The sequence below is a fragment of the Bos taurus genome, chromosome 27, assembly GCF_002263795.3.
Source record: "Bos taurus isolate L1 Dominette 01449 registration number 42190680 breed Hereford chromosome 27, ARS-UCD2.0, whole genome shotgun sequence".
Classification (NCBI taxonomy): Eukaryota; Metazoa; Chordata; class Mammalia; order Artiodactyla; family Bovidae; genus Bos; species Bos taurus.
In genome coordinates this window covers 27,239,449-27,251,275 of record NC_037354.1, presented here as the reverse complement: position 1 = coordinate 27,251,275, position 11,827 = coordinate 27,239,449, and the positions used below count along the sequence as shown (strand labels likewise).

The window sequence follows — 11,827 nt, the reverse complement described above, 5'->3', positions numbered from 1 at the left end:
CCAATACTTTGGCCACCTCATGTGAAGAGTTGACTCATTGGAGAAGACCCTGATGCTGGGAGGATTGGGGGCAGGAGGAGAAGGGGACGACAGAGGATGAGATGGCTGGATGGCATCACCGACTCAATGGACGTGAGTCTGGGTGAACTCTGGGAGTTGGTGATGGACAGGGAGGCCTGGCGTGCTGTGATTCATGGGGTCGCAAAGAGTCAGACACGACTGAGCAACGGAACTGAACTGAACTGTTACCAGTTCTAGGTTGAGTCAAAAGTCGGGGGGAGGGAGTTGGGGGCAAAGTAAAGTTCTATTTGAAAAAAGGGAAAGACCCACTTGGTCTCTAACCTACCTGGTAACATACCCACAGACTGTGATCTCCTTTCCGGTTTGTATATTCTACGTATATGAACAGGCCAGTACATGACTCCAGCTCTATAGGTTATCCCAAAGGTTAATGCACATGCTGTGACAAATAGCAAATGCCTGATAAATTATTAGTTATGAATGCTATCACTATGATCCCTTCATAGGAGCTCCTTTTTTCCTTCACAGAGAAAAATGTCTTTCATACAGTTATTTCTTACAACTTACTGAGCATGTGAAGTAAATATTTTCCTAAAAATGTTGTGCTTCCTGTAAGAAAATACTTTTGTGAGATGTTCTATTAACTCTTTGCAGAGTACACCTTTCCTTCTTGGAAGCATGGGACCCATGTTGCTTTTTCTTCTCCTTTTTGTTCCATTTCTTATGAAGTCAGCAAATGGTCTTGGAAACTACAGATGCAAATGTTTATTGAATGAAGACATAGTAAGTACGTACTTCTCAGTAATCCTTTTGAATTAGAAAATGAAGCTGGATGTGAGGCTGAAGTTTTGTCAATTTTCATAAAAAACAATGAAAGCTTTGGGTGTAATGAATAACCTTAATATTAATACTAAGCATAATATTAGATTTTTTTCTTTCTCATATAAGGGAAATTTGTTGATGATACTATTTCTATGCAATAACAAATTTAAGGACTTACTAAATAATCCAATAATGTTTTGACTTGGTAGGATTGTGACTAAAAAAATAACATGGATATACTAATTTTTCAATGGTATATTATAAATGAGTCACAAGAATACTCTATTAAAGGAGGTAAAATATCTCAAGTATTACAAATGCTTACAATATCAAATATGCACTTATGTCTTAACTCTAATATAACCAAAGGTTTATTTCTGTATTCTACTTATGTCTCACCTTTTCCAAAGTTTAAACACATGTAACCAGTAAGGAAGTTAGTACATCATCCCAAGTAATTTTTAGATTGCCTTCCAAGCAGAATCATGATGGGAATATCTTCTCAGACAGCTGAGATGGCCACAGTTCACAGCTGCCATCAAGACTCGCTAACTTTCTTCAGTGTTTTTGATGGTTCTGCATTTCTTTGCTTCTCATAAGATAGATAACTCTACAATGACTTTAAAGTCATTCCATTGGATCTTTCATGCTCTCAGTTGATTCTAGAGCAACCCATTTGAACAGGAAGAATCCTCTATTCTTTTCTCCTGTTACCTAGACCACAGCTCTGTTGAATTCTAAGTAACTGTCAGTGATTTATTTGACTCCTGTTATCACAGTCCTAAGGCCCAGTGACAAAGGACACAGAAGAGAAAGCAATTCATGTTTGGGGGAGACAGCATAACAGCATTCTAAAAGAAACTCCTCAGGGACACCCCTGGAATGCCAGTGTTTATGCCTCGGCACTTCCACTGCGATGGCCCAGGTTCGATCCCTGGTCGGGGAACTAAGATCCCACAAGTCCCACAACATGGGCGAAAAAGAAGTAAATAAATCAATAAAAGAAATTCCCTGTTTCTAAGAATGAACCGGAGACCAACTTCAGGCCTGAGCCTGCTGCAGAAAGATGTTTCATCCAGGAGATTCCAGTTCAGTCCATCTGTTTTTATGGTAAAGACTTTGTAATGTGTGAGGGTCATTTTGAACCAGTTATTCATACGTGGTCATGAGGCAGATATGTATGGGATGGCTTCCAAAACACACTCTGGCAAGGAGTCAGGAGACAGGAGGACAGAGGCAGGGAGGATTTAAAACAAAACAAAACAAAAGAAACCAACCCAGAAGGTACTCATGGAAAACGGAGAACTTGGGGATCTAGGAACTCTTATGCCTCTGCCTGGGAACAATAACCAACGATGTTTTCTCTTGGTCATTTTTTTCAGTAAAAATGATATGCCACAGAATAAAAGCACCTAATCCACAACTAAACAACCAAACGGGGGCTTTCCTGGAAATCAACCATCATACCTTGGTATACCTTCAATCATACTGAAATCAATCAATCATACCTTGGTATACAGGACAGGTGCTGGATGTGAATTTGCCTTTTTATCACACAGAATATTGGAAAAATGTGTTCCAGAAATGAGAATTAATCAGATCAGTAATTTGCTGCCATTGCCTTGATTTGCGGTAAAGTACCAGTGATTTGGGGAGAAGGCCATGGCTATGCACCTTCAATGCAAATATCAACACACTACAAACGGTGAATAACCTCTTGGTATTATAAAAATAGTTTCCCTTCTGCAGATCCCCAAAAGGGTCTCAGGGACTCCTCACAGTCTGCAGACCACACTTTGAGAATCACCACACTGTGCTGCTGCTGCTAAGTCGCTTCAGTCATGTTCAACTCTGTGCGACCCAAGAGACGGCAGCCCATCAGGCTCCCCCGTCCCTGGGATTCTCCAGGCAAGAACACTGGAGTGGGTTGCCATTTCCTTCTCCAAAGCATGAAAGTAAAAAGTGAAAGTGAAGTCGCTCAGTCGTGTCCGACTCTTAGCGACCCCACGGGCGACAGCCCACCAGGCTCCTCCATCCATGGGATTTTCCAGGCAAGAGTACTGGAGTGGGGTGCCACTGCCTTCTCTGCACCACACTGTAGAAGGCCCCAAAAAAGATTCTGTGGAAGATTATTTAATGACATGGAAAAACACGTTCATAATACACCCAAGTGAAATATAATAAAGAACATGTTTGTGTTTGATAATAATTATACTTCTTGAAATAATCTGAAATAGAAAAAAATAACAAAGTCACTTACAGGTAGTGATTATATAAATTATAGTATATTCACCAAATAACATAGTATATAGCTGTAAAACAAAAACAAAAACACACTGATACATATACTGACATGCAAAGATCTTCACAATAAACTAAGTAAAATAATCTTTGTTGCAGAAAATTGTAAGGTGATGGGGAGGGGTGAGATAGGACTAGGGAATTAAGAGGTACAAACTACTAAATATAAAATAAATGAGCTGCAAGAACATATTGTACAGCACAGGGAATATAGCCAACATTTTACAATAACTGTAAATGGAATATAATCTATAAAACTATTGCATCACTATTCTATACACCTAAAACAAATATAAATTTTAAATCAACTGTACTTCAATATAAGAATAAAAGTAAAAAAACAAGAATGTATGTGTAGCTACACACGCAGAAGCACATAATGCAGAAGAAATGGTTATGGAGAACTGTACGTCACATATTCAACAGGGGTTACCTGGAAAAGGGCTTGTACTGGGATGCAGGGAAAAGGGAATATGGGGGACTTTTATGTTTTAAGTGTAGCTTGAATGTTTCACAAAGAATATTCATTCATGTATTATTCATGTAATGAAGAAAAGAAGTGAATATAAAATGGCTTGGCCAGATATATGAAAAGGGTTAATAAATTACCTACCATGGGAACTTCAGTTTTTTTTTTTTTTTCACTTTTCTGGATTTTTTTCATTTTTCTACAATAAACGTGTATTTCTTCTTTATTAACAACAGCTATTTTTATTTACAAAGAAGTCAAGTAAATGCTACATGTTGAACTGCTTAAAGTTATATCAACTGTGATTTACCCAAATCAGTGGCAGGGTTTTGGATATTTCAGTTACATGTGCTAAATAAAGAGATATTAGAATCAAATTCCAACATCATCAAAAGTTAAAGGTAGTCAAAGTAATTCAGTTCAGTTCAGTCATTCAGTCATGTCCCACCATTTGCGACCCCATGGACTGTAGCACGCCAGGCCTCCCTGTCCATCACCAACTCCCAGAGCTTACTCAAACTCATGTCCATTGAGTCGGTGATGCCATCCAACCATCTCATCCTCTGTTGTCCTCTTCTCCTCCCACCTTCAATCTTTCCCAGCATCAGGGTCTTTTCCAGTGAGTCAGTTCTTCGCATCAGGTGGCCAAAGTACTGGAGTTTCAGCTTCAGCATCAGTCCTTCCAATGAATATTCAGGACCGATTTCCTTTAGAATGGACTGGTTGGATCTCCTTGCAGTCCAAGGGACTCTCAAGAGTCTTCTCTAACACCACAGTTCAAAAGCATCAATTCTTCAGCACTCAACTTTCTTTATAGTCCAACTCTCACATCCATACATGACTACTGGAAAAACCATAGCTTTGACTAGATGGACCTTTGATAGCAAAGTAATATCTCTGCTGCTTCCTGACCTGCATACACATTTCTCAGGAGGCAGGTCAGGTGGTCTGGTATTCCCATCTCTTTAAGAATTGTCCACTTTGTTGAAAACTGATCACAGTGATCACACTTTGTTGTGATCCACACAGTCAAAGGCTTTGGCATAATCAATAAAGCAGTAGATGTTTTTCTGGAATTCTCTTGCTTTTTCTATGATCCAGTGGATGTTGGCAATTTGATCTCTGGTTTCTCCACGTTTTCTAAATCCAGCTTGAACATCTGGAAGTTCACAGTTCACGTACTGTTGAAGCCTCGCTTGGAGAATTTTGAGCATTACTTTGCTAGCATGTAAGATGAGTACAATTATGTGGTAGTTTGAACATTCTTTGGCATTGCCCATCTTTGGGATTGGAATGAAAACCGACCTTTTCCTGTCTGGTGACCACTGTTGAGTTTTCCAAATTTGCTGGCGTATTGAGTGCAGCACCTTCACGGCATCATCTTTTAGGATCTGAAATAGCTCAATTGGAATTCCATCACCTCCACTAGCTTTGTTCATAATGATAATTAAATAAATGATAGTTTAAGAAAATATATATCTTTATAATTTTCAGTAGGAAAGAGTTTTTATTATTATTTGAAAAATAATAGAAATCATATGTAAAATACAAAGTGCATTTGGTCTATTCTTTTCTCTATTTACACAGAACCCTAAACGTTTCATTTTCACTGGTCTGGCCCACTAGCACCATTTTAAAATGCGTACAAGAGTTTCTTCTAAAAATAAAAAGACAATTTGTAAAATAATTACACATTCTTCATGTATAAGACAGAATTTCGGTAATACAAGAATACTTCATATCACACACATAATCACTATACAACTCCTAATCTGTTACATGTATTAAATCATTGCACATTACATATTCCAAACATACTATGGGAATAAGTGAAGAGATTAGAAAACAGGCAATGACACGATTTCTTAAAGCGATCTCATAGGGAGGTAACTTAAGATTCTGTCCTAGGAGGCACTCACTCAGACCCTCAGAAGACTCAACTTTACGTGGCTTGCCCAAGACTGTTTTCAAATGCCAGCTATTCAATAAATAGATGAGTTTTACTTCAAAATTAGAATAATTTTTAAACAAACACTCCCTACTCTTTTCAGAAATGAAATACAGCTTCCCTCTTATAATACAGCAGGACATACAATTCCTCTGACAGCTGCCAGTCTAACTAAAAAGACCCTTGTTTTTGGTTTTGGCCACTGATTTCTTGCTGGTATCAGGTAAGGTGTCATTTCCTTTGGCAAACCACCAAGGTAATTTTCTCTTGGACATTTCAGACGAAGTCTACAGGAAAGAAACAACAAAAAAAGTATATATATTATATATATGTATATATATATTTGTACTGCTGGCAAGTAACACGTGCTGTGCTAAGTCATTTCAGTCATGTCCGACTCGGATCCCATGGACTGTAGCCCGCCAAGATCCTCTGTTCATGGGATTCCCCATACAAGAATACTGGAGTGGGGTGCCATGCCCTCCTCCAGGGGATCTTCCCAACCCAGGGATCGAACCCACATCTCTTACATCACCTGCATTGTTACTAAATATACACCCATCATCATTCCCTTTTCAATAAAACAAAATAATGATATCTACAGAGTTTATTTCTGATTCAAAAGTAAACACATGAGAGACAAAATCACTATATCATTTGTTTAGGCAATTACCTGCCACCCTCTTACATGTTTTTAGACACTCAAGTGTCTAAAAAAGACTCTCATTTGGGAAGGAAAGAACTGGATATTATTTCAGATCCATATTAACTTTGGGTATGCCAAAATGGTGAATTTAATGTTCGGAGGAAGGCATCTGCTTGAGCATGTGTACACACACACACACACACACAGAGTTATATTAGCAATTAAAAAAGCATACAATGTGTACATCTACACTAGTGGACAAATTCGGAGTAGTTCAGGCATCATCAGGGCCTTGCAGAACTGCTGAGACATCACAGGTACTCAAAAAATATTTGCTCAGTAAATGGGGGAAAAAATTATCTTTGTTTTGTAGACTCTTTTGAGGATCTGCTGAAACTAGGGATCCACTTAGGGAAAAAAGACAAATGTACACATGCACAATATTTTGTCTAATTCTAGAGGGTCCCATGCACCAAATGAAGCCTCAGAATTTTAAGTTAAAAGTCTCTAGCTTTTAGGGGAAAAAATTAAACACAAAGGCAGTGGTTGCCTACTATACGATCTGCACAAGCAGATCCAACATATAGAGAACAGAAATTTCTTCTCCCTTAAGAAGAAATAAAAAGCAATGGGACAAAAATACTAAAACGCAAAAATTTTTTAAACAACCTGAAATAAACAAAATTTAAAAGCTTCAATTTAAGAAAACTTGCCATCAATTTTTAAAAAACTTATTTTAAGAATCTTATTTGAAAAAAACTTATCTGAAAGAAAAAAAACATATTTGAAGACTCTACTGTGTGCCTTGGTATATTAATCAGAACTACCATTATCAAGACATAATCTTCCTCCAGTAAACAGCAGTCACAACAGATGTAAACCTAATGATGCATCAGCTAATAAAGAGAATTTGTTTTGACATTAGCTTTTATTAGAAGCCTCATAATCGTAAAATGAAAGAGACTAAGGAATACAACCCAGGGCGGTAGAGAAGACAAATGTTAACACAGGAAGGATCTTGAAACTTGGCCTCCAACAGACTCTACAGCGCTCAGAGTAGCTTTCTATACTGGAAGGTGGATGGAAGAAAAACAGTCTGGCTGGCTCACTCATCTCATAATCTACTTCCCAGCCTCAATATTCTTGTTCCCCTAAATGGGGAAAAAGAAAAGGCTAAATCCAGTAAGCTTAGTATGATTTCCACCCACTTACCCACCCTCTCCACAATACCCCCATTCTACATACACACACATGGTTGATTCATGTTGTACAGCAGAAAATAACATAACACTGCAAAGCAGTTATGTCCCGATTAAAAAAAATACCTCCACTCTGTTGTCAGAATATGATATTATTTCAATAGGAGGGAAGCAAAAATGTTAATGTGAGATTGAAACAATATTTCACTATAAATGTGCTTCAGTATTCAGGAAAAATAACAAGTTACACTTTTTCCTGTATTGACCGATACAGCTGGGAAAAAAATAAGGTCTTAGGCACTTTGTATACAGATTTCAGAAATAAAAGGCTGGGAATAGCAGCCAAATTTCACTACCACTGCCCTACATATATCTTCTTTAATGCCCTTCTTATAGCTAATCAATTGCCAAAATAATGTAAAGAATTCCAGGTAAGCAAATTTCATTAGGTTATCTAGGACATGAATATATATACATCTAACTGAAGGACAGTTTTAAAAAACCAGCCCCTCTTATTTTTAAGCTATTGAGAGAAAAAGAGTTTAACTGTTGGAAATCTTATAAAGATTACAACTGAAATAAAGTTCCTAATTCTCTAATATAAATAGTAGCAACCACCTACCGCTATGCTGAATTTATCATCCGTGAACTAAAGTAATTTTTGAGTTAATTATGATTTTCACAAACTTTTATCACTGAACTTTAGGCCCAGAAGAAATTAAATGTCAAATTTTCAAGTCTTTGCAATCATTTGGTAGAGTCACAGTGTCAAAGAAGAGTTATTCTCTAACTACAATTTATCTCAGATAAATCATAGAACAATAATTTTCAAAGCATGTGATTTTAATAAAATATACCATGTAAAATACTACTAAACTCATGGTCGTTCTCTGATCATGCAAAAGTGCACTGGGCTGTGCCCAGGGCCATGAGAAACAACTACCCTTGTACCTGAGAGACTCAGTGTAACAGGAACAGAGAATGAAGAGTAACAGGAGGGAGACAAATTCCAACATCTAAAGAGGTATTTATAATAGAAGCTGGGTTTTGGTTTTGGTTTTGGTTTTTTGACCATGCTACAAGGCATGTGGGATCTTAGTTCTCTGAACAAGGACTGACTCTGTGCCCCCTGCATTGGAAGAACAGAGTCTTAACCACTGGACCCCAAAATTTTAGGGAAGTCCCTGAAAGAAAGGGCATTTCCAGGTTATACAGTCAATATAAGGTAGATGTAAAATTTAAGCTGACATTCCCACACAATAAGCTAGAATAGATGGGATTATATTCTTCTTTTCTTGTCATTAAAAAAAAAAAATCTCTTTTCTCAGATCAGATTTACAAAACCAAAGGAAACACAGCTCAGAGATTTTTTTTTTAAGTAACCTTCTATCAGAATTTGTAACACATCAAAAACACAACACTGTGGTATTAGGGTATGGAAATTGAACACTGACAGTATATGAAAATCCTACGTATAATTAACACCTTGGCCTCAGTGTCTACTTCTTCCTTGGTTCTCTTAGAATTTGAAGAGCTCTCTTCAGGGTCGGGGAAACGTCGCTTTTTGTTGGGATCACATGAAGAGTGGCATCGCATTCTGTGGTCACCATCTTTTTCCAGGATCTTGATTGTCATGTGGATAAGATACGTGTCAATGTTTTCAGGAACATATATTCTAATTAGGTTAATTTTATTTGTATCTGTAAAAGAATTTTTTAAAAGATTTAAAAGTAAATTACATAGAGCATCACAGAAAAATCTATAAGCTGGAAATAATGAAATATTTTGTAGAGAGGAAGGAGGAAGGTGGTCAGAGAAGATGTTCCTCCTGCAAATGCCTACCCCCTCCCAGATCGGAAATGGAGTAAGCACACACCCCCTTCACTCCTGCACTCCTGCCTCCGAGCAGGTCAGCTCATCCACTCTGCAGAACTTCTGTTTCAAACTGAGAATCAAAACCACCATCCATAGAATCGTTTCTAAAGGAATTATGTTTCAAATTCCAAATATCAATTATAAGCTAATTTTTTTGAAAATAATTTATTCTTAAAATAGAAGCTAATCATACTTGTAAATAAGATGCTAATAAAAAGGATTCTTTCAATGGATACTGAAGCATAACAAAACATATCAACTATTTAAAATGTCTATTAATTGAATATGTTTTCTGAGAAAGATAGATTTTATTTTAAGATCTTATTTGCCCTAACTTTCCACACAATTAAGGGCTGAAAATATCTCCCGAAAAATCAAGTGAAACAATGAGCACTGCCTGCACTCCTTCAGCGGTTAAAGAGATCAAATTACCCTTATTTTTGTGGCATGTCCCTTGGAAGCCACCCTTAATTTTCCAGGGACATGCACATTAAGAATGAAAGAACAAAATTCTTCAAAATATTATCCAGGTACATCATTAAATACATTGCTTCATTTATTAGCAGGCATAGTTACTATCTCAACTCCATAAGAGAAGCAGCTTAAAATTAGGTAAACATGAAAAAAAACTAAAAGAATCAAAAAGTGCAGAATTCCTTAAAATATTAAGTTACAGGGACAAAATCTATTTAGCAAATAAGCATGAAAATAATAAGACATAATTTCTCTGTTCTCGAATACTCTATGTTTAAGTATAAGATCATGCCATAATAAAATATAGAAAATTATCAATTCAAGATTGGGCAGAATTTAAATGCCAACAAACTGGTTCATTAAAACACCAAATTATGTGATATGGCTGCTGCTGCTAAGTCACTTCAGTCATGTCCAACTCTGTGCGACCCCATAGAAGGCAGCCCACCAGGCTCCCCCGTCCCCGGGATTCTCCAGGCAAGAACACTGGAATGGGTTGCCATTTCCTTCTCCAATGCGTGAAAGTGAAAAGTGAAAGTGAAGTCACTCAGTCGTGTCTGACTCCTAGCGACCCCATGGACTGCAGCCTACCAGGCTCCTCTGCCCATGGGATTTTCCAAGCAAGAGTACTGGAGTGGGGTGCCATTGCCTTCTCTGGTGATATGGCTACAGCTAAGTAAAAGAATGAAATAACCTATTTGAATCATTAGTGTGACATGGATATCTTCATCTCTTATTATAGTTTATAACTCAACAATGTTTCCTCCAGTGAGATAATAAACAGTATTTTATTATGGAAAAATAAGAATTCAAAAATAAAATTTCACATCAATAAATTATATATTACAGACTATAAATGTACAATTGAAAGAAATAAAGTTTAGTTAGAGCTCACGAATCTTAATGTTCTCAATTTTGGCTTTGGAAGTAAACTACAATAATATATATTTTCACATTATCTGTATAATGTATATATAATGTTTGGACAGAAAGATGAAATAAGTGTTTAGTAAGTATAATTTAAATTTCATTGTTCTTTGGAATTTCAATTTATGCTAATATCTTTATTAATTCAACTGAAATATTAATTTCATTTTAATATTTAACTCTGAATGAAAATTTGCTATACTCAATATGTAGTAGTAAAGAAAATAGGAAAAGGGGGGGAAAACTGCACAAGCTCTTTCAGATGATATTGTATACAATCAAATAGCTTATCAGAGACACATCTTTCTCTAAATCCTAAGAGACAATACATATATAAGGAAAAAAGTAATTCTAGGGTGTTAATATCAAACAGGCATCTGAGCAAGAAGGCATTTGACTTTCTTTGAAATACTATTTCCTTCTGCACTGAAGAAAGAAAGATTTTATACAATCATGATTCTAACCCCACCAGTAATTACTGTTGTCCTTTCTCTGCCTTAACTTCCAGTAAAATGGCAGCTGTAGTGAGAAAGACTAGAGAGTGACCGGCAGAGATGGCTAGCTTCCTCACAAGACACTCATAGCTAAGTGACCTTGGGTATTTTATTACAGAACAGGATCTGGCCCTCAGGTTTTCAAATTTACAAACCAGTAATAACCTCGACAGAGCCAGGTGAACCAAGTTCACACAATGCCAATTCATTAATTTCCAGTTATGAACTCACAACTATTACATAGATTAGCAAGCCTAGCACATAGGTCCCTATAGAGACTGCCCTAAATGGGACACCAAACATAACCAGAAAGCTGTGACACAGGAGCAGAATTAGCTGTTAAGGTGTCTCCTCCCTCCAATAAGATCTAGACATAATTTATCAACAGGCCCTTAAATACTTGAAGGTCTCATCGACCAGGATTAGAAATTGCATATGTCTTTGCTTTAAATAAAAGTTGGCAGAACAACTTTAACACGGTATATAGTAAAGAGGGAAACTTAGGTTCCCTGGAACTAACCTTGAGCAGGTTTCCCTGCTCAAACCTGTGTTTGTCCCTCTCCTGGCCTCTTAGGTTGATCAGCAGAAGAGATGGAGGTCTTCTTCAGTCAAGTCTTGTTCAGGCCTAGAATGAAGGCTGCCTTTGAAAGT

General features: G+C 37.0%; 1 protein-coding gene across 8 annotated transcripts in view; it reads right to left on the bottom strand.

The window, feature by feature from the left end:
• Positions 1–3,109: 3,109 nt before the first annotated feature.
• Positions 3,110–11,827, bottom strand: part of WRN (WRN RecQ like helicase) — a 127,140-nt gene continuing 118,422 nt past the window's right edge. For 6 of the 8 annotated variants that reach the window (XM_024986205.2, XM_024986202.2, XM_059882175.1 and 3 more), the window contains 2 exons: positions 8,892–9,106; positions 3,110–5,848 (listed from right to left, as the gene is read on the bottom strand). In XM_024986205.2, the coding sequence (XP_024841973.1) occupies positions 5,729–5,848; positions 8,892–9,106 (335 nt within the window). In that variant the 3' untranslated portion in view covers positions 3,110–5,728. 8 annotated transcript variants of the gene reach the window in all.